Source organism: Herpailurus yagouaroundi, unplaced genomic scaffold (genome assembly GCF_014898765.1).
Source record: "Herpailurus yagouaroundi ecotype Mexico unplaced genomic scaffold, PumYag 196, whole genome shotgun sequence".
Taxonomy (NCBI): domain Eukaryota; kingdom Metazoa; phylum Chordata; class Mammalia; order Carnivora; family Felidae; genus Herpailurus; species Herpailurus yagouaroundi.
In genome coordinates, this window is record NW_024412427.1 from 32,148,191 (window position 1) to 32,174,749 (window position 26,559).

The following is a 26,559-nucleotide window of genomic DNA, read 5'->3' on the forward strand; positions in this document are numbered from 1 at the left end:
TGTCCCTGTTTTACAGAAAAAAAAATGTGGTTAGACTGCCTGCCTTTCTAAGCTCATCAAGTTCAGCATCCTCACCATGGGGCCATGGAAGCTCTCAGCTCCCCCAGCCTTCCTCTCCCCATCCCAGGGCCAGTAGATAGCTTTCCTCACTCATGAAGCTCATGTCCTGTGTAAGGACTTTGTTCTTTCTGTCCTCTTTGGTTGATGCTCCTGCTCCATTCAGGGTCATCTCTTGGGGAACTTAAACATCACCCCCTAGAGGAACTTTCTCTGCCCACTTGTAATGCCCCTCTTCATCCCTGATAATTTTCTTGCTCTGAAGACAGGGTTTGTCTGGCATTAACACAGTTAGTCCTGATCTGGGTTAGTGTGGGATATCTTTCTCCATCCCTTTACTTTTAATCTGTGTCTTTATAATTTAATGTGGGTTTCTTGTAGACAACATAGAGTTGGGTCTTGTTGTTTTTGTTTTAATCCACTCTGACAGTATTTTTTCTTTTAATTGGTACATTTAGACTCTTGATATGTAAAGTGATGACTGATCTAGTTAGATGAATATCTACCGTATTTGTTACTGTATTTCACTTGCTCCTCTTGTTGTTTTCTACTTTTTCTGCTTTCTCTGATTTTATTGAGCATTTTATATAATTCCAGTTTTTCTCTTAGCATATCTATGATACCCTTTATTTATTTATTTATTTATTTTTTATTTATTTATTTTTTGATACCCTTTTTTTAAAAAACTTTTTTCAGTGATTGTTCTTGAGTTTGACATATACACTTACAACTAATCCAGGTCCTCTTTCATAGCACTATCCTGCTTCACGGGCAGTACAAGTACTTTACAACAGAGCATTGCCAATTCTTCCCTTCCATCCTCATAACTGTCGCTGTCATTCATTACTTATCCAATCACTGAATACATAGTTGCTATTTTTATTTGGAACAGTTATCTGTTAGATCAATTAGGAATAAGGAACATGAAAGATTTCATTTAGCTTCATTTATTTCTTCCCTAACGCTCTTCCTTTTTAAAGTAGATCTCTGTTTCTGATCTGCATAATTTTCCTTCTTGATGAGTTTAACTTTTTTTTGTAAGGCAGGTCTATTGGCCACAAGTTTCCTAAGTTTTGTCTGAGAAAGTATTTTTTCTTTCACTTTTGAAGGACACAGAATCCTAGGCTAGCAGGTTTCTTTCTCACAACAATTTAAATGTTTTAATCCACTTGCTTCTTTTTATATGATTTCTGAAGAGAGGTCCACTGTAATATTTGGACTTGCTCCTCTACAGTTATGTTTTAACTCTGGTTTCTTTCAAGATTTTCCCTTTGTTTTTGATTTTTGGTAGTACCTTAGTCTGGGCTGCTATAACAACGTATCATACACTGGGTGGTTTATAAACAACAGAAATTAGTTTCTCACAATTCTGGAGGCTGGGAAGTCCAAGATTAAGATGTCAGGAGACTTAGTGTCTGGTGACAGCCTGCTTCCTGCTTCACAGATGGCTGTCTCTGTGTCCTCACATGGAGGAAGTGGTAAGGGAATGCTCTGGAGTATCTTTTAAGACTGATCTCATTCCTGAGGGCTTCACCCTGATGACCTAATCACCTCCCAAAGGCCCCATCTCCAAATACCATCACACTTGGGGGTTGAGTTTCAAAAAATGAATTCTAGAGGGGCACAAATATTCAATTTATAACATATAGTACAAATATGATATACCTAGGTATAGATATTTTAGTATTTACCCTACTTGGTATTTATTCCCTATGTTTTCTGCATCTGTGGTTTGGTATCTGTCATTAATTTGAAAAATTCTCATGTATATTAAAATATATTATATAAAGTATATTTACTTATAAATTCAAATATTTCTTCTCTACCATTCTCTTCCTCTTGGTATTCCCATTAGGTGTATATTACACCTTTTATAATTGGCCCACAGGTCTTCAATGTTTTGCTCAGCTTTTTTTTTTTTTTTATCCTTTTTCCTTTTGTAGTTCAGTTTCAAGGTTTCTACTGACTTATGTTTAAGCTCACAGTTCCTTTCCTCAGCTGTCCAGTTGATTGATGAGCATTCTTCATTTCTGTGTTTTTTTCTTCTAGCATTTCAACTCTTTCTTAGAGTTTCTATATCTCTGCTACATTGGTCATCTCTTCTTGCATGCTGTCCACTTTTTCTATTATAAGCCCTGACACAGTAATCATAGTTATTTTAAATTCCTGGTCTGATAATTTCAAAATCTCTGCCAAATCTGAGTCTGATTCTGATGCCTGCAAGCTCTGTCTCTTGAAGCTGGGTTTGTTTGTTTGTTTTTGACTTTTAGTATGCCTTGTAATTTTTTTTTTTTTTTTTTTTTTGTGGGAAGCTAAATAGAATATACCATGTAAGAGGAACTGAAGTAAATCAGTCTTTAGTGTGACACTTTATGTTTGTCTGTCTCGGAGTTAGGCTGTCTTTATTGTCTGCTGAAGCTGCAGATGATGGTGTCAAAGGCTAAAATCTCCTTGTATGCCCGTGTTTTTGTCTCCCCTGTCCCTCTTAAACAAGGTCTTAGATGTGCGGTTCTTTCAGTTGTTAGTGTACAAATGTCCTTTTGATGTAGTGATAAGGTGTGGGGGAGAAGTGTCCCACAGACCTATGATCAGGTCTCAGTCTCTCAGTGAGCCTGTGTCTCTGGGCTGGGACCTTCACAAGTGCTTCCCACTCCCTGCCAAACACACATACTTCCTCCTTATGTGAGACAGCAAAGCTAGAGGGAGCTTGAGTTGGTTCTGGTAAAACCCCAGTAGGTAAGGCTCTGGTAAAACACTTCCTCTTGAGGACAGATCTCATTCAGAAGAACAGAATGCTCTAGGTGTATTTCAAAATGGCTTCTTTCCCTCCCTCTACTGAAGCATGATGGGTTTTTCCTCATCATGTGAGAAAAATGGTAGGTTTTGTGAGAAAGTGGTAGGACTCCTAGAGGGAAAACACACAAAAGTGTGGGGGTCTCCCAAAGACCAGGCCCCTCTTGACTCTAACTCTCAAATTTGTGTACATGGAGCCTCCAGCAATCGGTAAACTAGAGCTGACATTTTCCTGTCTTGTCATTGATTCCCCAGGGGTTTCTGTTCCTGGCCTTCTGCTATGGCAAGTTGTGACTCTCTGTCACTACAATTTTGGGAGCAGTGATTTTCCTTGTGACTTCAATTCTCTGATGCATCAAAGAAGAGTTGTTGATTTTCAGTTTGTTCAGCTTTTCTCATGTTGTTAGAATGGGAGTGATGACTTCTAAGTTCCCTACATGCTGGATTGGAAACTAGAATTCACCCTACATGAATTAAAGCAGCCGCCTTCTGGTCCATCCTATCACTCTGTTTTATCTTCTTTATAACACCAAAGCTCCTATCTGAAAGTCTCTAATTGAACCGTTTACTTACTTACTTGTTGGCTGTCTCCCTTACTAAAACTGGGATTCCGGGAGTATGAGATTGCCAGCCCTTGACACAGTATCTGGCATGAAGCAGCCTTAATAGATATGCTGCCTGAATGACTGACAGAAGGTGTCCAGATCCTGAGGCTCTGACCACTGGCCATTAACCAAGTCTGTTGTCCCCGCTGTACATTTCTAGAACAAGGTCACATTGTGACTGGCTATCATTTGCTTCATGGAGATGCCTGAAAGGCCAGGATGAAAGGGCTATGGTGTGGTCTTAGGTCTTGAGCAGGCTTCTGCTGCTACACCTCTTCTTCCATTTAGTGGGTCTGAGAAAAGGCTCCACAGTTAAAACACAGAGATGTAAAAACTGCCAAGATTGGCTAAACCTATTTTGAGATCAGCACCTAGAAACAGAGGAAGAGTCACACTTGAGGAGACTCAGACAGGAACAAAGAAGGATGAAACTATTAGTTTTACTAATTATAACAAATGAGTGTCTCTCCTCAGTACTTGCAGGGTTAGGGGAAGTGGGCATCTTTATTCCAAAGAGGAAAATCAAGGAGCTATTTGCAGTCTAAAATTATTCAGTGTTGCCCAGTCCAGGTGACAATTATAACAAATAAAAAAATAAGAAAGAATAACCCTTCCTATTTTTAGTAACACCACACTTAAAAGAATTTTAAATATATTCCTTAGATAATAAGTGCAATTCTTTTTTTTTTTAATTTTTTTTAATGTTTATTTATTTTTGAGACAGAGAGAGACAGAGCTTGAGCAGGGGAGGGGCAGAGAGAGAGGGAGACACAGAATCTGAAATAGGCTCCAGGCTCTGAGCTGTCAGCACAGAGCCCGACGCGGGGCTCGAACTCATGAACTGTGAGATCATGACCTGAGCCGAAGTTGGACGCTTAACTGACTGAGCCACCCAGGCGCCCCAATAAGTGCAATTCTTCCTACAATTTATGCTAAAAGCAGTCCATAATCAGTGACACGTAATGGAAGTACGTATGAAGAAACCCAGACAACAAAACCCCCTACAACAACAAACAACAAGCTAATGAAGGACAGCACAGAAAATAAGCCTTTCAGGGTAAGTTCTTGGATTCCAGGGGCAGTGGCCTTGTTTCCTTCTCACAGAGGAGTTCTGTGTGCTTGTGACACCCTGACCAAAGGATGGGGAGAACACGTCTGGTCTCTTGTCCAGAAGGCCCTTCCTACAGAGGCAGCTCAGAGGTCTTGGTTTCTGACACAAAACGGGCTCTACCATTTGCCACTCGGTGTATGTTCACGTAAGCTGGCTCTGGCTGCCGAGGGAGGGAGGATAAGGATAAGGCAAAGGAGAGAGAGAGACGTATATATCAAAGGACAACTGAAAAAAAAAAGGGAAAACAATGCCAACTTTTGAGAGAAATCAATGCAGAAAGAATTCTCAATAGCTAAATTGTTGTAAAGGATAAAACAGGAGCTCAGAGTTAATAATAGGCTATAGATTTTTTTCCATCTGTATTGAGGCTTATCATATAAATAAATGTTCTTTATTATTCTTTGGCAACTGCTTGTGGGTGACTCAGATAGTCTTTCAAAAACCGGACAAAAGAAATAATATAAATCCCTTGTATCCAGGGAATTCCTCTAATTAGGAGTGGCAATGAAGTAGAGAAGAAATTTGTTTTTGATATAACATCTGCAAATGACAGCTGCCTTTCCCCAAGTTCCCAATGTCATTCCTTTACTAAGAAAGCCCCAATAACAATTAACAATAAATTACCAAAACAGAATCTATTGCAGTAACCCATTTAATAGTGTATCTTATGGGTGCCTGGCTGGCTCAGTCAGTAGAACATGTGATGTTTGATCTCGGGGTTGTAAGTTCAAGCCCCATGTAGGGTGTAGAGATTACGTAAAAAAATAAAATCTTAAAAAAAAAAATAATGTATTTCAGTAAATTCTGGTTATTCAGTGTTTTCAGTTATCTTTTTATTTATTTATTTATTTTGAGGGAGACAGAGACAGCATAAGTGGGGGAGAGGCAGAGAGAGACGGGAAAAGAGAGAATCCTAAGCAGGCTCCACAGTGCCAACACTGGGCCGAATGCGGGGCTCGAACCCATGAAGCTGCAAGATTATGACCTGAGCTGAAACCAAGAGTCAGATGCTTAACTGACTGGGCTACCCAGGTGCCCCTCAGTTTTCTTTCAAAATAAATGCTTCTTCACATATTAGGAAGTTAACAAGTTATTTTCCCTGAGAATTTCCCAGAGTGTTTTAAAGGATATGACTTAATCTCAAAAAGGTTATTTGGTTGGGGTTGAGACAAATATTTAAGAAAATTACACATATGAAATAAAAAGAAATTTCCATAACCATGTTGCAGTGAAACATAGTCCATATATAATGAAGCCACACTAGTAAAAGATTTCCTTTCAAACACAGGTGCAAATACTGGCCATTCTTGACCTTGCATCTGCAAATGCCCTTATGATTTCTGGTGGATCAACCTTAACCAGCATTTCTAGGCACTGGCTCCAGGTGAAGGTCCTGGGCTAGCTGCCTTCCTAAAGAGGGATGCGCACACGCATGCACATGTGCATACAGTCACACACTCCCAGTAGCTGCTGAGCCTGCAAGGAAGCCAAATACCACCTTGACAGCAACGTGGTGAATTGGGGCAGCTTGGGGAAAGGACAGGCATCTGGGAACAGGATGATCCAACAGGGCCCATCATCTTAAAGGGGCACTTAAAATCCCTAAAAAGGACTGCAGAGAGACCTCTGTCCCCAGTGAGTGTTACAGCTGAGGAAATAAAAGTCCAAAGAAATTAAGAGACCTGCCCAAGACACCCCACCCACTTGTGGCAGCACAGGAACTGGAACCCTGGCCCCCTACCCGGTCTCCTAGCATTCTTTCCTGCCTATACTGCTCAGAAGTGACTGAATCATCCATTTTTCTCCCACGTCCAAATATACCAGGGCCAAGAAAGTAGAGGTTGGAGGACATTAACACGTCTTTTCATTTACAAAACTGTCATTCTGGCTGAGGTGATGAAGAGGACCCTTGGCTTCACCAAAGCTGCCTCTTGTCTTAACTGCTCCTGGTCAAGGCTGCTTCAGCACATCCGCCCTCTGGCCAGTCGCTAGCCAGTCACTAATGTGCCTGGAGGTAAACATGACAGAAACACTGAAACCTACCTTCACAAATTCATAAAGGCAAAAATGTTTTGAGCATCAAAATTATTTTCAGTTACTGAAAAAGATAAGCAACACGGGTCCTCACTGCAATATGGAAGCTTTATGAACCCCTTTTTTACAGAATAAACACTTTTAGGCACTCATGTTCTGCTCTATATGCAAATCTTCCCTGACTTAGTAATAAAAGTAGAAGTAAAAAAAAAAAGCCCAATCTGATAGCAGCACATTTCTTTTCTGTGACCAAAGACTACTGTGTCAATGTTTATAGAGGTGAACTTACTTTGAAAGTAATTTAGCAATGAAATCATGTGGCTAAACACACTGATATTTATTTATTTATTTATTTATTTATTTAAGTTCAATAAAAAGCTCAAGAAGTGAGTGGCCTCTCAGATGCAAGGGTTTTCTGTGCTCACACAAGCACACCCACATTTCTTCAACATACCATTTCGCAAGTGCTGTGTATTATTAAGAGGAGGCGGATTCTGCCAGGCACATAATTTGTATATTTAAGGGAGGTGTATGGAATGAAAAAGCGAAATATGTTAAATTTCAAAGGACTTGGAAGCAATGCTGCCTGTGAGCTTGTATTACAAATAGCCCTACATTATTACATACGCTATTAATGAGGCTGAGTGAATGAAAGTACAATTTGAATATGCATGACTCTACCCAATGAGCAGGACTTTTGTGTACTGATGAGGTTTTTTTCCCCCCCTCCTAAAAAAGGATTAAAATTATTCTTAGAGAAGTATGGCTGCCCAGAGACCAGTAAAATAAATGGACTTAGACCAGAGTCATACTATATTCAGCTGAAATATACAGGTGCTAAAAGAAATGCCTTTGACTCTACCTACAATTTTTGAAACTTGTGCATAATCCTGTCCTCCTCCAAAAGCATATTCCTCAATTTCAAGTGGCTGCATCAATACAATTTTTAAACAAAAATAACAATTTTGGTGGAGACCCGTAAAAGTAGGCAAGGTTAAATAAACCTTTTGAGTACAAAGCCTTTACTTCCACAGTGAGGAGCACTAGTTAAAAGACTGGGGAATGGGTAAATTATTGCACCAAATGGCTGAGAATTAATCTCTGCTGACTAGCTGTAATCTAACGAGGCGTCTGTGTCCCAGGGAGCCCGCAGCATGTCCCTGGCGGTATGTGCAGTGTGTCGAGTCTGCGTGGCACCCTTTGTCCTCGCTCACAGGCGGCCTTTCCCCTCATTGTCCATAATATCCTCATGCATCTGGGACGCGTGGAATGCATTCATACTAACAGACTTACCATTGTTTTCTCTCAGAAGCTTTGTTGAGCAAAGACTGCATCACGGTTACTGATAATTATATTGCTTAATTAATCAAGACAAAAAAAATTTGCAAATCATTGCCTGGTTGCCAAGCAGGGAGATAAAAAATGACAACAATACAAGCTGAAGCAATATAACAAAAGTAACAGCTATCTGATCAGAAATTCTTATATAATGAAGCTATTAATGCTAAATCGGTTAATGTTAACATTGCTCCAGGTGTCTCTACTTAGATGCAAACAAAAAGGCTAACATTATGGATATAAAAGGCCAAATGTTGCCATGGATTCTGTAACCTGATAGAGAGGACAGCCTTTTCATTTGATTAGGGAATGCAATTTAAATACCAGGGACTGAAGCCAAACAAACAGACTTTCCCTCCACAAGCCTCTTGCATTCACCCTGGGGTCAGTGGTTGGTGAACAAAAGGTCAGCCACACTTGCCCTGGAAATGTCTGGATTAATTTTATTACATTGTAATGGTTTGTACTTTAAATGTGGGGATAACGCTAAATTTTCAGTTGGCCATTATTCTCTTCTTCCCTTTAGGCTTTTTGAATTGAAATATTAAGACAGCGATTTGCTCAATTCATCTTGTCAAAATTTATGACCAAATTTATAAAACTTACATTCTCTAAAGAAATTTTAAAAAGGTATGTTAGTACTTGTTTTCATGTGTTAAAAATTTAATACCTTTTTAAAAATCACTTTCAAAGAAAGTTTAAAGTGTCACTCTTCACACTATAAAATGAATTGAAATACCTTTTATATTTCTTTATTTACTACAAAAATAAAGGAGATGTTTTTAGGATGCTAAATGATGTTTTACAGGGCCATGTTGAAAATGAACTAATGAAGCCAGTTAATCCATACTAAGTATTAAAGAACCACATTTTCTCGATTTGGAAGCTATAGGACACTGAATCTAATTATTAATGTTTTCTGCTGAAAACGTTAGTGTTCTTCCTGGACAGACACAAATGTTATTAGCACTCAAGGCCATTTTCTTACACGAGAGCGAAAACTTCACACACACAAAAACATGAATCAAATATAACACCAAGGGGTCAGTTAAGTGTCTGACTCTTGATTTCAGCTCAGGATATGATCTCATGGTTTGTGGGATCAAGCCCCACGTCAGGCTCCGTGCTGAAAGCATGGAGCCTGCTTGGGATTCTCTCTGTATCCCATTCTCTGCCCCTCCTATGCACGCATGTGTGCAGTCTCCCTCTCTGAAATAAATAAACAATAGGAAAAAAAAAAAGAAAGATAACACCAATATTTACTATGAAGAACTTGAGGCATCTTCACTCCCTGAATAGAAAAGAGGATTTTCTTTATGTCAGGCGCCTCACCGGCCAGAGTGAGACTTTCCTAAATTCAGAAGGTAACCCACACTGTGTCTAGACTGAGAAATGATAAGCATGTTACACTTGGGATTCATTATTTACTCTCTTTTCATGGTAGTGACTGTAATAGAAAAATAACAGCAGTAATAGTAATAATATCCAACAGCTTTTACTCTGAGCCAGCTACGGTTTGAAGCACCTTTCATTTCTTAGCTCTTTAATGCTTACAGCTTTAACACCAAAGATTATATTAAAATCCCAGTAAATGACAGTTACCGCTTATTTTAAAGCTCAAAAACAGAGGGTTTAGAATGGTAACTTTTAACCTCTTTAGTAGAACAATTTGGAACAAAAATGAAGATCACACTTAATACCAAGCTAGAGCATGAAGTTGTTTTCTTGAGGAGTGACTTAACTATGCCTAACATTTAATTAAAAACTTAAAAATGAACCCTTCTATTAATAATTCCAACACAAAAACAAGTCATTATATAAAGCATGGCTAAAATACCAGTAAAGGCATGGCAAGGATCGAAGCCCCAGCCAATTTACTACAGGGCACATAACCATTGGATTGTTCCAGCCATTCCCATGATCGATACCAATTGACATGGTTGCATTGATCCAGTGGCAAGGTGCTTCAATTGTTAAAAGTCATCACATGGGCTGTGTTGCAGAGGCCTAACCTCTTCACAGACATGCCTGCAATCCTTCAGGATTGACCCCTATTAGCAGCAGTCAGAGGCTCGGTGAGCAGTGCCTGTTTGTCATGCCAGGTCGAATTCTGTACCCGTGGCCAGCCACAAAATGCTTGATGTGACATGGGGTTCTTTCAACTCTTATTATTATTATTATTATTATTAATCAATGTGTCCCAGATATAAAATTAAAAATTTTTTAATTAAAAAAAATTAAATTTAAAACATTTAAAATATCATGAATGTGTTTATGTTCTAATTTTTAAAGAGTCTAGCAATAAAATACAGAATTCTGTGCTCATGAGGAAAGATACTCTGAAAATCTCAATTCATACTGAATTTCTTTATAGCATGTGTAATTCAGATACATGTGAGACATTCACCAGTTGGACAAAAGTCCCCTTTAACATATTTATATCATTGTTTCTCAAGAACAGTGAATTGTATGGCAAATGCTGTATGAGTCAGCGTGATAATGCGGTGAAAACGTACCTCGGGTTTCTTCGTGATCGCGATAAAGAACATGTGATTCTTCACTGGGTAAATAATGATTGAAACGTCTCCAAAGGCAGTCGGGATAATGCCCCTGCGGTAGTCCCTGAAGTGTTCAGACCAGACGATGTGGACCTCGTCATTCCCCAAGTGACGAAGCTGCAATGGCCAATTGGCTCTTTATTAATCAGAGTGATAACAGCAGTTTATGAGGGGTCGTGGCTTACAAATTGAATTATAATACTCAGAGGCAAAAGTATTTCACTACCAAACAAAGGTATAACACTGCTGTCTTCTATGAGGATTAAAAAAAACACAAGTACATGAAAACACCTCTCACTTTTTATGAACTACACTAGCATTGAGATGATGCATAGAAGCACAGAAGGTACGTTATGCCTGGATGGGGACAACACCTTTTCGAGGATTTTGTTAAATTGAATTTTACTCTTGCATTAAAGCCTTATGTTTCATATTGCTGAGCGTGTTTCTAAACAATTAACAACATGATCCTTTTATTCCATATTACAATACGGCTTCATAACATTCTTAATTCGATGGTTATTAAGAAAAAAATTTGAATACAAGAGAACATAAGCCACTCTAACACAATTACCAAATGTATAAGAACTAGATTTGTGACAAAGGTTTAAGAAAAAGTTTGCATAAATTACCTTTGTTTAAGAAACTAATAAACACGACTTCAATTTAATAAGAACACTAGTACCTAGCCTTCAAAGAGTGCCTTCCTATCCAGAAAGTATGTTCGCATGTATTATTTTCTTTAGCCTTTCCGCGTACTCTCTGAGGCAGGAGACATCATCTTTCTGTTACGTGACAAGAAGGAGATGGGGCTCAGGAAGGCAAAGACAGCACCTATACAAGGTACATGAACAGTGAGCAGCACGGCGGGCCTGGCCAGGCCTCTCAGTGCCATTCCTACTGCTCACAGCCACCTAAGCCAGGTGTACTGCCACAGCTCAGATAGTGTGGCCCACTGTTTTTGTCATTTTATACACAAAGAGGCCATCAAGTCCAAAAACAAGTCAGAGACTCCTGGCCTCTCTGAGCAGGGGAAGGGGCCCTTTGAGACTTCCTCCTGGGCCAAGCTCTTCAGACCCAAGAACGTCTTTGATAAAGCTCCTGCATAATGACTGCACATCCTGGGCTGGAGAAAGCCACAGATGAAATAAGCCTGAAAATGTGACTAAAAGAAACTAGATTATAAAGACTAAAATGTTGGCCAAAATTGAAGTCCTACAACCATAAAAGCTGACTGGTGAAGGTCCTTGGACACCTATGGAAAATCTAAGGTTTGGTTCTCCCACACACTGCAGGAGAATGCTATCTACCACCACGAAAAAAGTATTTCTGGCTTCCTAGCTTATTTAATAGACGAACCCCCCCAAACATGACTAAATTCAGGGGCACCGTTAATCAAACAGGGATGTTGTGCGAAAGGTAACGTTTTCGTTTTGTGTTAAGATACAAAACATGAAAAAAAATGCAAAAAAGGGGATGCTCTGGAATATCATATATTTAAAACATGATCGCATAAATACAATTTTCTTTATAGACTATTTGATCACAAAAGAAAAATCCAAGGTGACCCCCAACATGGCCTCCTTTCCATTTACAAAGTTAAAGGAAGTTGGTTTGCTGCAATGATTTCTTATTCTTCACTCTTTCATGTTTCTGGGAAAGTCAATTTTTTTTTACTCTCAATTTTTTTTAATGTTTATTTATTTTTGACAGAGAGAGAGAGAGAGAGAGACAGAGAGACAGAGCATGAGTGGGAGAGGGGCAGAGAGAGAGGGAGACACAGAATTTGAAACAGTTCCAGGCTCTGAGCTGTCAGTACAGAGCCCGACGCGGGGCTCGAACTCACTGACAGTGAGATCATGACCTGAGCCGAAGTTGGACGCTCAACCGACTGAGCCACCCCGGCGCCCCTAAGTCAATTTTTTTTTAAAAAAGACTTACGCCAGTACCTTTGCTCTAGGGAGGGACAGGTGTATCTGCAGGTGGCCCCTACAGTGAGGGGTGCCTGATTCAACTATTCTGAACATGAACTCTGGGACAAATGTAACTGTGGGTATTCAGTACGAGTCATGATGATCCAGAACAATTTAATGGTGCCTAAGACTTTCTAAATATAAAATTATCTAGTATGATTCTTTTTTTCTTCTTCTCCCCCTCTGACATGTAAAGGCTAGAAGGGTAGAAGGTGAAAGGTGTAGCCAACCCATTCTACCCATAAATAGTTAAAAGAAAAAAAAAAAGACACTGGGTTCTCACAGCAACACTGAACAGCTCTCTATGTTTCTCTATTTCCACCTCTCTTTTCTCTTTCCTTTTTAATAGAACATGCCAGGCCCTCACAACACACTCCTGAAATTCAATCCTTTTGGAGTAAAAACATGGTAGCCAGCATCACCAGCAGCACAGTAGAGGCATGTTTTCAAGGGAAATAGGAATAGTATCAAACTGAAATTTTGGGAGGAATTTAGACCGGCAGAAGGTAATTGTGATAGTGGGGCTACTCTCATCCTATAAAGAGAAGCAACCTTCTAGGTGGTTATATGCCCCTTGATATAATGCTGGCACTAAAGTCAGAATGGGAAGAACATATCTACTGAATACCCTTCAAATGTGGGGCTACCACCTAATGCCAGCACCCTAATGCCTGTGATGGCTCCTCTCAATCCAGAAGTATAAGCTGCAAGGCATTAGGTAGTACAGTGATTACTGAACTTTAGCACTTACTGTGCCTTTCTCAATTAGGTTCCTCAATTATATAATCCAAGCAAGTCTTTCATAACTCTGTTTGGGCTGTGGTCTCAGAACCACAGCCAGGGAGACCTGTCCTCCCAGTGTGGCATTTTTGTAGGTAAGGAAAGGCTATTTTTGTGTGGCAATGATACAATATTCATTCTTTCAAAGCTGCTTTCAATGTCATGTGCCCCAGATCTCTGGACAAGTTATAGTTTCATTAGCTAACTCGCAAAACTCAGAGCTAAGGCCACAGGACCTACTGACTGATAGATCTGGAGCAAGGAGCAAACACATGCCCTCTTCCACCTCAGACAAGAACACAAGCAGGTGAAACAAGTAAAACTAACCTGGCCAAATTGTCTACCATGTCAGAATATGAAGGAACACTCTGGAAACTTCCATGAAGCTTCTGGAAGCTCAGTTTAAAGGGGCTTTCATTACAGAGATGTCATTTTGTGAGTTTTGGAGAATTCAGAATCGAGGCCCCCAAACTGAAGTCCACCAGTGAGTTTGTTGCATGCACGCAAGTCAAGCTGGCACGACTCGTGTAATCTGGGAGAGGCTGATGAGTCTCATCCTGGGATGGAGCTGTCATTCATGCCAGCTACTGCTTCAGTTGCACAACAGGCTCCAGAACGTGCGGATGCTTAACAGGCTTGGAACAAATGCTCGGTTCTTAAGTCTTAAGAAATCAACCCCATGTCCTGCCACTTCTCGTCCTGACAGAGTTTTAAAGTCCCTCTGCCTGGCCCATTCTGCCTGCTGCTGCCAGGCGGCACGCACTGGTGACACTGGTCATGGTACACACCTAATAGGCTGACCTCCTTTCCCGACTAATTGCATTACATCGCCAGCTGGCTCCAGAAGGAGTCGTCTGTTTGATTGAAGAATTCCTGCTCCTCAGTGGGCCCGGCTGCTACTTTTACTAAGTAACAGTCAGGCCTGACATCCCCATTGTTCAGCTGACAGTGTGCCCATCCTAAAATCTAAGTTTTATTTGTAAATTAACCAAGAAACTTCCTGCCAGAACAGTGCTGCCTAGAGACTGATAATGTGGGCCTTTCATCCCTTTTCACTCGTACTGTATCACTGCCAATTTGTTTTTTATGCGGCTGGCCAGCCTGAGGCTATAAAAGCCTTGTAAGACATAAGTGCAATTATAGTCCTGGAGTCAAATGAATTGGACAAATCCAATAGCACAGCTCTGTCCCCACTCTGCAAACCCCTACAGCAGTTAGATTAGCTGTGAAAAATCTAATCTAGCTAGAGCTAACAAATTTCTGCAGTGAAGGATCAAGAGTTCAGTATGGGGTTGCAACCGGATTGCAGAATTGAAAAAGTGCCCCCATGACAGGGGCAGAAGAGAGCATGAATCACTTTAGAATTTTGCAGCTCATTTTTAAGCTGTTAGGGACAATTTAGTTAGAATAAGACAAGGAACTGTGGGCTGCTGTTACTGTGACTGATTTTCAGTCTGGCTGTGAGACATCCTGATAAAGAGAGTTTGTCACTAATGATGCTAAATCTAGGAGCTGCAAAAGGTATCAGCTGAATTTTGATTATTACAGTAGGGAATCTTTCAACCAGGCCAAGCCTTGCAACATTATTTATATAGTAAGGCACTGTATCAAGAAAACACGATGTCTTTTCTCAAAATAAATAAATAAGAGAAAGAAAGAAAGAAAGAAAGAAAGAAAGAAAAAGAAAAGAAAAAAAGAAAAAGAAAGAAAAAAAGACAATCCTACTTAGGAAATAATTAAAAAATAGTTTAAGTAAACCTATTAACAACAATAGTTCTCAGTCATAAAAAAAATCAGAATATGGCAACACATTTGCGGATTAGCAGAAATTTACAAGGTACTACAAATAAAAAGGATGTGTAAGCCTTGCCTAAGCTCTTGGTAATCTGAAATAGAGCAGGGTCTCCTTCACTAAGAACGCCACCACCAGGGAGGCCAAGACCTAAGGCAGCTCCTCCATGGCTCAGGAAACAACACACGGCCAGTGGAAGGCCATGCTAACAGGTGGCCCAGACAGTGAAAGCCCATCATGCTTTGCACATCCCAGACACTTGGACACTGTGAAAGTTGTCTGTGATTGTGCCACAGTCTGAGTTCTGAAGTTTTATGAGCACCACTATCCCCGATGTAGGTGGTCTAAACATTTGGGGCTGCAGTGAGTAAAAAACAAAACCGCAGAGAAAAGAGATGAGGCAGGTAATAGTGGGGTCTGCTGGCCAATATCAATCACCTCCTAATGAGTCAGGAGGAAAAAGACTCAATTAGACTGGTGGGCAATGATGAAGGCTGACCATTAGAGATCTTAGACTAGGCACCATGGTAAGTAGTTTCACAGGCATTATCCATTTATTTCACAACAACCTTGGCACACAGGCTGTTTTCAATCTCGTTTAGTAGATGGGGAAACTGAGGCATGGGCTAGTAACTGGATACACAGTTAAGCCCAGGTCTGTTGGTCTCCAGACCCTGGCTATAACCAACACAGTAGGTCCTCCAATGGCAAACTTAGCTCCCGAATAAGCTGCCTTCCCATCCACTCAGGTGCTGTCTGCAGTTTTCGTGCATCCTTGCAGGAAGAGAGTGGGTGTGAGGTAAGGATTCCAGGCTTGCTCTGCCACCCACTAGCAGGCTAGCTACAGTTGTTCCTTTCATATGGAAACTCACAGAAGTGGGTCAGATTTCTAGGCTTGCTTCGCAGACTAAGATTCCTCTTCTGTTAAGGAACTCCTCACCTCTAAGAGAGAATCACCTGAAGTGAACACCATGGATATCAGAAAGTTCAGCATCATGTTCCCCTGGGGCGGTTCCTCAGAGTGGAGGAGGTTTCCTCTGAATTCTAGAGAAAACTATCCAGAAGGCCCAAGTTGAAAGAGAGACGAGGTCAGTGCCGAAAGTGGGACCCTTAGACTGCAGCATACTTGCACTTGTCATTTTCGCAGATGTTGCCCAATTGCCCCCAGCAAGCTTGAGAGGTGCCGGCCTCTCAGCTCTCCATCAGTACAGGGTCATCTTATGACCTCTGCCAACCTGAGAGGTCAGCTATGTTATTTTCTGTCAGTTAATAGTCAGGTGAGAGAAGACCCAAAATTAACAACATTTAAGCCCCTTTCTTTTCCTAAATCTTAATCTCAGCATTTAAGACTCAAATGATTGATTGCTTTTCATTTGTTTCTTTATCCAGTTTGCGCCAAGCTAGATATTTCAGATTAAACTACAACTGTAGCTTGAGAAGAGCAATACTGAAGCTGCATCCAGAGGAAAGCAGTCTCAGTGCATAGTTATGCCAAGGCCTTTGATCTGGACTAGGAGACCCTCACCCACAAACCAGGGAGGCTAAGTGTGGTCTTCAAAGAGGCTCCTTACCTTTTTGGTGAGTGAATCATCTGAGTCTGATGGCATCCGAGTTGAAACGTGGAAAATCACTTCCACAGTCGAGGTAGCATAGTAAGGGGCAGTCTGCCCCGTGCTGCCGTTGCGCTGAAGTCCACCCATGAACCCACAGTGGGTTGAGAGATCCACCTGATGAGGGTAACAAAGAGGAAAGAATGAGAGTCAAGCATCAGTTATCCTCATTCACCTAGCAGGAATGCCCATTTTTTGAGCAATCTAATTACTTTCATTTTTATAGCTTCCTGATGACAAACAAATGTAATACTAAGTTAGACAAAATTAAAATATGAAAGAAACATTAACAATGAAAGTGGTTTGAAATCCTACCAGCTTAAGAAAATCACCATCAAAAGTTTGGTGCATATTTCTTGGGGCGCATGGGTGGCTTAGTTGGTTGGGTGCCCGACTTCCACTCAGGTCATGATCTCGCGGTTCATGGGTTCCAGTCCCACATTGAGCTCTGTGTTGACAGCTCAGAGCCTGGAGCCTGCTTCGGATTCTGTGTCTCCCTCTCTCTGCCCCTCCCCCACTCATACTTTCTCTCACTCAAAAATAAACATAAAGTTTGGTGCATATTTCTCTAGTTTTTTTCCCATCCTATACATATGTGTATATGTATATATGCATATATATACACATACATACATGTATTTACATAAATACACACACACACACACACACACACACACACACACAAAGAGATACCCTATTGATGGATTTATGGGATTTTCTGCTTTCTCAAACACAGCTGGTGTGGTCAAGCCACAAGGACCATTCCAGCAAATGTTTTGGTGGGATGTTATATTAAAGGGCACAGATGTTTTAAAATTTAACAGCCATTGATAAACTGTCTTTCAAAGGGGTTGTTCTGATTTACACCACTACTGCTAGTCTGGGAGTTATTCTTTTCAAGCTGTGGTGTGAATGCTCACTTCTTAGTGCCTAGGATCTCTCTCTTTTTTTAAAACTTTTCATAAACTAGAATTCTTTCAGTAAAGCACCTGTTGTAACACAAATGAAAAAAAAGCAATAGAAGAATCTCTTTTGTGACAAATACAATCAATATATACACTAAATTAATGTTCAAGTTTTTTCTAAAAACTCTAGTTAAGAATGTGTGGTTTAAACGGTGTATTAGTTAAATGATTAACTATAGTCTACAGCAAATAAGAAGTCACCTTATTAGTAAGAAGGACAATTTACTGAAGCGTAATAACTCTTTTAGACTAAAATCAACTTTACATTTTATAAAGTACATGGTTTTCACCTAGATGTAGGCTTCTCCTGTACCCATCTCCATATTAGTTTCCTTACTAACATTCAGCTCTCAGAGACAAGTCTTATTTAGGCATACAGAGAGTTTCTCACAGCACAGATAACCGAGAAACCAAAATAAAAGTAAGGAAAAATAAGAAAATTATTTCAGATATGCTGTTTCCATTATAACCACTCTGAGTTCTTTTAGATTCTAGAAATATATTTTCCTTTAGATTTATGTTCCTAGAGACTGTGTGTGTGTGTGTGTGTGTGTGTGTGTGTGTGTGTGTGTGTGTAAATGTATATGTCTGTATGAGCATCATTTAGCAAAGAAATAGCATATTCTTTCAATATCAGTCATCCTGGGATCTCCCTAAGGGAAACAGGTTGGCTGCTGAAGCATCAAAGCTACTCTACTCTATTTTCATGCCAGTTTTTTACTTCATCAGCTCTTTCTTCATGTTTTCACCCATCAAGCCACTGCTTAATTCTCCAGTCTCTACACTGGCCAAGCCATTGCTTTTTTAACCCATATTTGTCTTCTCTTACTACAAACTGTCTATGACTGAGTGAGCCGATCTATTTGATTCTGACAAGAAGTGAATGAAATATTATGAAAAGTTAAAGGGAAACAAAAGTTCATGTGAGAAGTACTGAAAAGCAACTAACACAAGATGTCAAATTCAATACATGTAGCACATGCTACATGTGCTAGATTTGAATACAAAACCTTGTACAACTGGTGTCTAGCTTATACACGTCCTTATATAGTGCTGGCCAATAAACACCTCTGAAATGAAATGAATTACCTCCCATCCAAGTCCAGCAACAAAGTCTTCATATGCTTGGCTTCCTCTTACATTGGAGAGGATAGAACACTTGTCTTCTTGACCTTCAGCAATGTAAAACACTGCAATTTTGTGTGTTTCACGGCTATAAAATTTTAAATTTAAAGGAGTTAGAATTCTTAGATTTAAAATTTTATTTCTATACAACCGCCAGCATGACTCCTGCTATAAAGCTTATATTTACGGAGAATCTACTAGGGGTCAGTCACTGTTCTAAGGAGGTTCGACACGTGATCTCATTGGCTCTTCACAACCACTCTAAAGAGACAAGTGATTATCACCACTTCCCTTGTAGAGGTGGTTGAAAGGAGGCACAGAAAATTAAACAGAAAGCACACAGAGCAAGCAGGAGACAGGGAACTGAAGCAGGGCAGTCTGGTTCTTGAGATTACTCTTTCAAACATGTGATATACAAAAAAATATATGTGAAAGCACTTCACATAGATATCAATTGAGAACAGATCTATGTCACTGCCCATATTTTACTTACCACACTTTGAGATAAGGACATTGGTTCCCTGATTAGAACTATAAACTAGACTATAAACTATTATAAGAAACAGAAACTTCTTCCAAGCAGAACACTTTCTTTGTGAAGAGGTACCCACTCCTTGCTCTGACTAATCTGAGGGAGTAAGGTAGGGTGGACAGATGACCAGGGAAACCTCTTAGGTCACATAAACCCTTCACCCACTTCCTCCACGATGGACTCTGGGCACTTTGCTATTAAACCAAGTAAACATGGCCTGCACTTTGAGGAAAGGAGTCCTGCCTTTTTACCTTTTGTACATCTAGCATGGTCATAGGCACATAGTAGCTGCTCAGTTAAATCTCTGTTGACCAGTAATCCAATGCTATAAATATATTAATAACCAATTTCTACAAATTATATCCTGCAGGGAAGTGTCAAAATAACTAGACTTTTACCCAGCAATTTGGTGATAGTTTAGGGATGAAGGCACTGTGCTAATTCAAACAGAGTTTTCATCAATGAGAACCACTCATTCCATGGCCCATCATCCCAAGAGTTTAATTCCAGTCTCTATTTTCTAAAATTTTGGATTACCACCTCCAGAGCAGTTCCATCTTTATTATTTTTGCATTGCATTCTGAAAAACTATCAAGAGCTCAAGCAATATGGAAATGTTTCTATTGTCTTAACTGTTCAACATCTCAACACTATAATCTGATTAGATATCTATACTGGTGGAATTTGGGCTCCAGATTTTAATATAGTCACAAATATCTCCTTCTTCAGGAGTTATGTTTCTACTTAATAAGCAGAATGAAATGAAACTCAACTAAAAAGTCATAAAAATAAATCAAGGAGGAGAACACTTTCCTTCTATTTATCTAGGTAGCTTATTCATTTTCCCCATAGTTTACATAAAATAAGCATACTGAAAAGAAGAACTAGAAAATATAGAAAGTGAAGAATAAAAAATTCACTTATGTTCTTAGCCTAAATGTTGAAATCACAGCTGTTACTATTTCAGGATGTGTTTTCACATATTAAGTGAGAAGCCACTATATCCTGTTTTGGAACTGATAAGTTTCACTTAAAATATTTGTGAACACTAATTTTTATTGTGTAAAATATGTGTAACATAAAAGTCACCATGTAAAACAACTGTTGAGTGGGAACACTTTTATACCATGTACTTGTATGACAAAATTATTAATGGCTGTATAACATTCCAGTGTATGAATATACCTTACCCCAAATCCTTGTCATTGGACATTTAAGTTGCTACCATTTTTAAAGACATTGTCATATTATCTCTAACATGTCCTTAGAATACATTCATAGAAATGGAATCTCAGTCATTGTCCATTTTGAAGGCTTTTGATAAAGGCTGTCTTGCTGCCCTTGGAGAAGGTGGACATCCTGAATGCCCTGACTGGCATGGTGCGAGCACACAGGTTGGAGACACCTCTCTTCACAGGTACAGTTGCTGCTGGAAGGGGGAAGTTTTGTGGTGATGGATCCAAGGGGGGCTGATGCTCTACAGTAGAGACCTTGAGCTCTCACACTGTCAGAAAACTTGTCCTCATGCAGCATGGAAACCCTGAAACTGCCACACCATATATTCCCTGAGTGACAGGCAGGACACATTTGCAGTCTATAATCTGCCTGGCTTATATTCTAGGAGCTATAATAACTTGGGGGTTTGGGTCTCGGATGATGACAGAGATCATAACCTATGACCTAAAAGACTCTTTCAACAAAAGGAGAACATGTACAGTTACTCAGTTTTTTTCTGCAGCTCTTTCTGCATATTAAAAAGTCCTCAGCATTTGATTGGTCTCTATTCTATATGTATTTATGCATGTATAAAGACCATCTCAAGTTTATCTGAAACATTTCTGTTGACGCTCCTCAAAGTCCAAGCTTTTTATATTGTAGCTGTTCACAGGTCCTTGAGTCCTCATTAACTCAATGTGGGAGCACAAGAGCTAAGCCCCAGTGACTGCCTGACTGATGTAGGTGTGAGGAAAGGTGACCTTTAGCTGTAAACATTCATCAAATTTCACATCCTCCAAAATGTTAGCACCACAGAGAGCCTGCTAGGATCAGACGCTGTGTCTGGTCTTATTAGAGCCAGGCTTTTGAAATGATAATTAGCAACAGCACTTCATATCCATAAGCTGCACCACCAATGCATGAAGGAGCAGGTAATTCAGGAACACACGTACATAAAATCAACAATTTCCTCTTCTTCATTAGAATGCATTTTTCTTTCTTATTAGGAATAGACTAGAATGGCTCGGTTTCCTTCTGCTGTCACATTAAAAGGCCTAACAAAGAAAAAAGATGATTTTAACTTTCACCTTACCGTGGGGTGACAAGAAGCATTAATATTTAAAAGAGGAGCCCACTGTAATTTGCATGTGCACTCATCATACTTTTTAACATCTTTGCTATCTTCACAGTATAGAGATGAGAGTTGCAAGACAGACGCCACACTTTTCCTAAGAACATGCTAAGCAGGAACTATGCCTTGACAGCAGGGAATAAATTGGTCTCAGAAATAGAGTCACACAAACTAAAAGCTGAGAGACAAGGTATGCTTTTACCTGCTAACTAACCAATACATGGGACAGTCTAGATTTCCCATAGATAAAGAGTCCCCAACTTTTTTTTTTCAAAAAGAACCTTGAAAACACCCTTTACAATAAAGTAAGTTGATACCTTTTTTAGATGTCAAGAAGACACTAAATCCAGGAGTTGGGGTTTTAAGGGAAGGTTAATCAAAGGACAGAGGATTTGCCAATCAGCTCCTCCAAAGCCATATTTTACAGCAACAGCACCCCAGGGAGCTCATTCAATTGTACCTCATGCAACTAAAGTGCATTAACACTCAACAAATTGGCCACAATTACAAGATACCAATGTATTCACTTAATACTAAGAAGCATGGAATAATTCAGCATATGCTTGAAAAGCTGAGTTTGGAACCCAAGTGACTGCTTGTTTAATACTGGAGGACAAGAGGGAGAGAGAAATGAACCCCCAAGCCCTTACAAGAAACCCCTCACAGAGTTTCCACAGAGAATTTGGTCTCTATTTCTCCAGAGAAAAAGAAGCGTAACAACAACTGGGAAACTGAATATGATGAAGAGCAGTGTGAGGAATAATGGCTTCAGGTTTTTCATCTGTAATGAGATACCTAATGATATTCCTGTGGGGACTAAAAGAGGAACAAAAAGCTATTTCTTTAAAAATGAGTTGTTTTTTTTTTTAAATTAAGATTAAGGAAGCAGTTTATTCAAGACTTTTAATCACCTGTTATGTACCAAGCACTACACTTACTGGGGTCTGAGATGTTTTTGGAAGCACACATTTCCCCAAATCAAAAACTGGTCATGAGTTCATCTTTAGAATTGCTTCTAAGACTTTACAGAAAAAAGGGACAGATCTGAGATTTGACTAGTTTTGAGAATAGGGCTCACTACTAGGAAGTCACTAATTAAAACACACTGCTTTTAAGCTTGCCAGCATTGTAGAGCAGAAACTACAGAATGCCAGTGCATAGGCACACGGCATGGGTTATGAGGTCAGACTCACTTGGTTCAAACAACATGGTATGTGTCAGTAAAGGGCACAGGTAGGTAGGCTGTTTGATTTAGGCAAGCCTCTGTTCCTCACTGGAAAAAGAGGTAGCTGCAGAGACTAAATGAGAATGAATGTCCACTGGCTGCCACTGTCAACCAAAGACACAGATTAGGTGGGAGCAATGACCTCTTCTTAGCGTAGCAAACATGTAAGGTTATTCCTTGAGAGTAAAAACACCAAAGGTACAGCATATGCAGATGGCACCAGATTCCAGTTACAGAATGACTTTTGGGTGTCTCGGAAGGTGCATTCATTCCTAAAGCTCTGTCATCCAAGCACATACAAAGACAGACAGGAATGAAGTGGTCTGATATACTTTTACATACCACTGACGGGAGTCCAGATTTTTTAGCTCTCTCAATAGTTTTGAATTTTTCTTCAACAGATGGAAATTCTTTCTATAAAAAAAAGAGATGGAAGAAAAGTCACGTAATCACAGACCAATTATGCCCTTTCCAATCAATCAACAAACCTACCTATTCATTCATCCATCCATCCATCCATCTACGTATCCATGACCCTCTTCATTCACGAAAGATTTGTGATCTAAGCCCACCGAATGAACTCCATTCTCCTTAAAGACATTCAAAGGCATCAAAATTCACCCATCACCATTCATTGACACTGGATGGTGCTGTAGGAGATGAGTGTGTCACTTATATGCTTGTGTCTGTTTTCACTATCAGCTCTGCTATGAATACCTTTACCCTACTTCTGTTCTTAGAAACCCCACTCCACTGTCAGGGTCCACCTCAAACCAACCCCCGTCCACAGTCTTCCCCACCATCCCACACTACCCATTGGATTAACTGTTCCTCTTGGCCTCGTGTGTCATGCTATCTTTCATCAGAGTTGTGCCAAATCTACCTCCCTCACTAGACCTAAGGTGAGATGGTGACTTACTCATCTTTGTAGTCCATTTGCATCTTTTGTGATGACAGAATCAATGATGGACAGACCAGTAATTAAAACACACACACACACACACACACACACACACACAGAAAATGTCCAATACCCTTTAATATATACAAGACCTGGCTGAAATTCAATCTGTGCATCAGTATAGCATGATTAGTTCCACTTTTAGCTTTAACTTAGCAGCGGAAAATAAGCTGTAAATGCTGAAAGACAAATCTCCATTTCTATTCTCTGCTTCCCAAACCTCAAATTGAGAACAAGAACAATCACACAAAGATAATGATAAAATAGGTGAAGGTCTAGAAAGAATCGTTACCTTCTGTCCCAAGAATTCATCCCCAAGTCATCGAGCAACAACCTGCAGAAATAAAAGGGTCCTCGTGGCTCCACTGGTGAGGGCTGCTCCTGGCTGGTGACTTTCATGGCTGAGTCAGAGTTACACCTCTGGATGTAGTCATCTTCTTGGGCGTTCTGGCGCAAAATGACCTCGATGATTTCCTTCTCTTGGTCACGGGTCATTCCTCGTGGGGGTGGGGAAGGCTCATTTAGATTTAGCTGTGATGGTAGAAGGCATTCGGGACTCGTGTGGCCAATGTTTTCAAGTAATTTGTCAAGCACATCTTCTCCCTCCTCAGTTTGAGAAAAATCTTTCTGAGCTCCCAAAGCTTGAGGATGCCAGCCGGAAATCAGAAATGCAGGATTTCTGCTGCTGGATGCTAAGCAGCCTTCCAAAGGTCCGTATAAAACCTTTCCATCCCAAGAGTACTTCCCTGAGATATCCCGCACAATTACTCTGACATCGGACAAGGCGCCCCCCGGCGAGCCACTTGCTGGCCCTTCTGCGGGTGTCTGAAGGTAGGAGATGAGGGTGCTGTCATTCAGCACAAAGAGCTGCAGGTTTGGGCTCCGGAACACCTCAGAGGACAGCTCGGGAGCCTCGGCGTGTACATTGTCATGGTTCTCACTGACCAGACTGTGCAGCACGGCAGGACCCCCACGGAGTGGGAAGTGCCCCAGGTGGTTCACCAGGTGGGCCATCACCATGCGGGCGGTCAGAGGGATCAACTCCAAACTCCTCCTCTTCCGCTCTGTGAGCAGGGTAAAGCAACATACCAGACAGTGGGGAAGGAAGGTTAAAATCTGTACTCGGGATACTGGATTTGTTTTAGTCTGGTAATTTTTTTCATCTATTTTCTTTTTTGACACTAATTCTATTTTAATTAAAAGTACAATTTAAATAGATTGCTAAAACAACCAACTTCCACGAAGATCTCATTCTGAAAGGGACACTTAAAAACATGTAGATGTAGGGGCACCTGGGTGGCTCAGTCGGTTAAGCATCCGACTTCAGCTCAGGTCACGATCTCACGGTCCGTGAGGTCGAGCCCCGCGTCGGGCTCTGGGCTGATGGCTCAGAGCCTGGAGCCTGCTTCCAATTCTGTGTGTCTCTCTCTCTCTGCCCCTCCCCCATTCATGCTCTGTCTCTCTCTGTCTCAAAAATAAATAAAAGTTAAAAAAAAATTAAAAAAAAATGTAGATGTAACAGGAAACAAAAGAGAAAGTTCCTTGTCCTGAAAGATCCTATGGTTCTGGGTCCAGGCCCCAGAAATTAACCTCATTCCCCTCACCAGGGTAAGTGCAGACGCTGATAAGGAAATGAATCAAGTCTCTGACGTCTTAGATGGATTTGAAGCACTGTGCTTTAAGATCTCTGTGACAACTTATGTTTTGTTATTCGGGTATTTGAAATCTTTAATGGAATCGGATATATTAACTAACTCATGGAAATACTTGGAAGGTTTAAGTAAATTTGCAGTTGATGATTAAATGCCCAGGAGCAAGTGACTTACAAAATTTTTAAGGCTGTGTAGAAAGACTGACACAGCATGTAAAGATGTGCCCTGTGAAATGTTGGAGGTGGAAGGAAGAAGCAGAGAACCTGATCTATGGTCTTGGAGTGAAGCAAGTACTTAAGCCTCAGAGTGGTCAGGGAAATTGTACGCTGCCACATTTAGAAAATAACTGTGTATTAATGCAAGCACAGGTGAAAATGAAATCTTTTAATTTCAACAAAAAATATCACTAGATATTTAAGCAAAGTAAGACTTATACTTTTGGCTTAAAGGTTTAGGAAATACTTGGTTTCTAAATTCACAAAATGAAAAATCAAATATTAATTAAAATAATTATAAATATGCTTTCTCGTGCTAAATACCTCCCCTCTCAGACAGTAAAAATTCAACAGACTTATCTATAAAACATCAAGTGGATGATGTATAAATCCCAGAAATATACAATCAAATTCTAGAATATAAGAAATTCTGTGTGATGACTGAGGAGAACAAGATTGTCCTGACTTTTCTTGAATTTCTTCTTAATTTTTGCTATTCAATGAACAAGAAATCATCTGTCTTCAATGCAAAATAAAACTTCACATAAAAACTTCAGTGTTCATAAATAAAGGTCATCTACATCCATCTCTGACACTGAACTCTCCTTCTTGACACTCGTAGAAGAGTGTATGATTTCCAGACAACTGAGAAATTTAAACACCTCAACTAATTCCCTTGAAATCACAGTTATGAATGCTTTTGCTTTTGTGTCCATATTAACTTTTTCAAAAGTTACAGATGCTTTTTATTCATGCTTATCATTCCATATGAATATATGCTCCATCAGAAATGTTAATGCCCCAAACAACAAAGGTAGGGCCAGCTGGGGGCTCAGGAGTCCGTGGTGTAAGACACTACATGGTGATGACAGGATGGAGCAGGCTC

At 40.1% G+C, this 26,559-nt stretch overlaps 1 protein-coding gene across 6 annotated transcripts in view; it reads right to left on the reverse strand.

Annotated features, from left to right (window-relative positions):
- Positions 1–26,559, reverse strand: part of RALGAPA2 (Ral GTPase activating protein catalytic subunit alpha 2) — a 329,216-nt gene that overhangs the window by 94,856 nt on the left and 207,801 nt on the right. For 5 of the 6 annotated variants that reach the window (XM_040447849.1, XM_040447847.1, XM_040447848.1 and 2 more), the window contains 5 exons: positions 24,099–24,870; positions 23,188–23,259; positions 18,706–18,829; positions 16,613–16,768; positions 10,455–10,613 (listed from right to left, as the gene is read on the reverse strand). In XM_040447849.1, the coding sequence (XP_040303783.1) occupies positions 10,455–10,613; positions 16,613–16,768; positions 18,706–18,829; positions 23,188–23,259; positions 24,099–24,870 (1,283 nt within the window). Of the gene's footprint in view, positions 1–10,454; positions 10,614–16,612; positions 16,769–18,705; positions 18,830–21,426; positions 21,544–23,187; positions 23,260–24,098; positions 24,871–26,559 lie in introns of those variants that run through there. The other variant, XM_040447852.1, reaches the window with a different exon arrangement.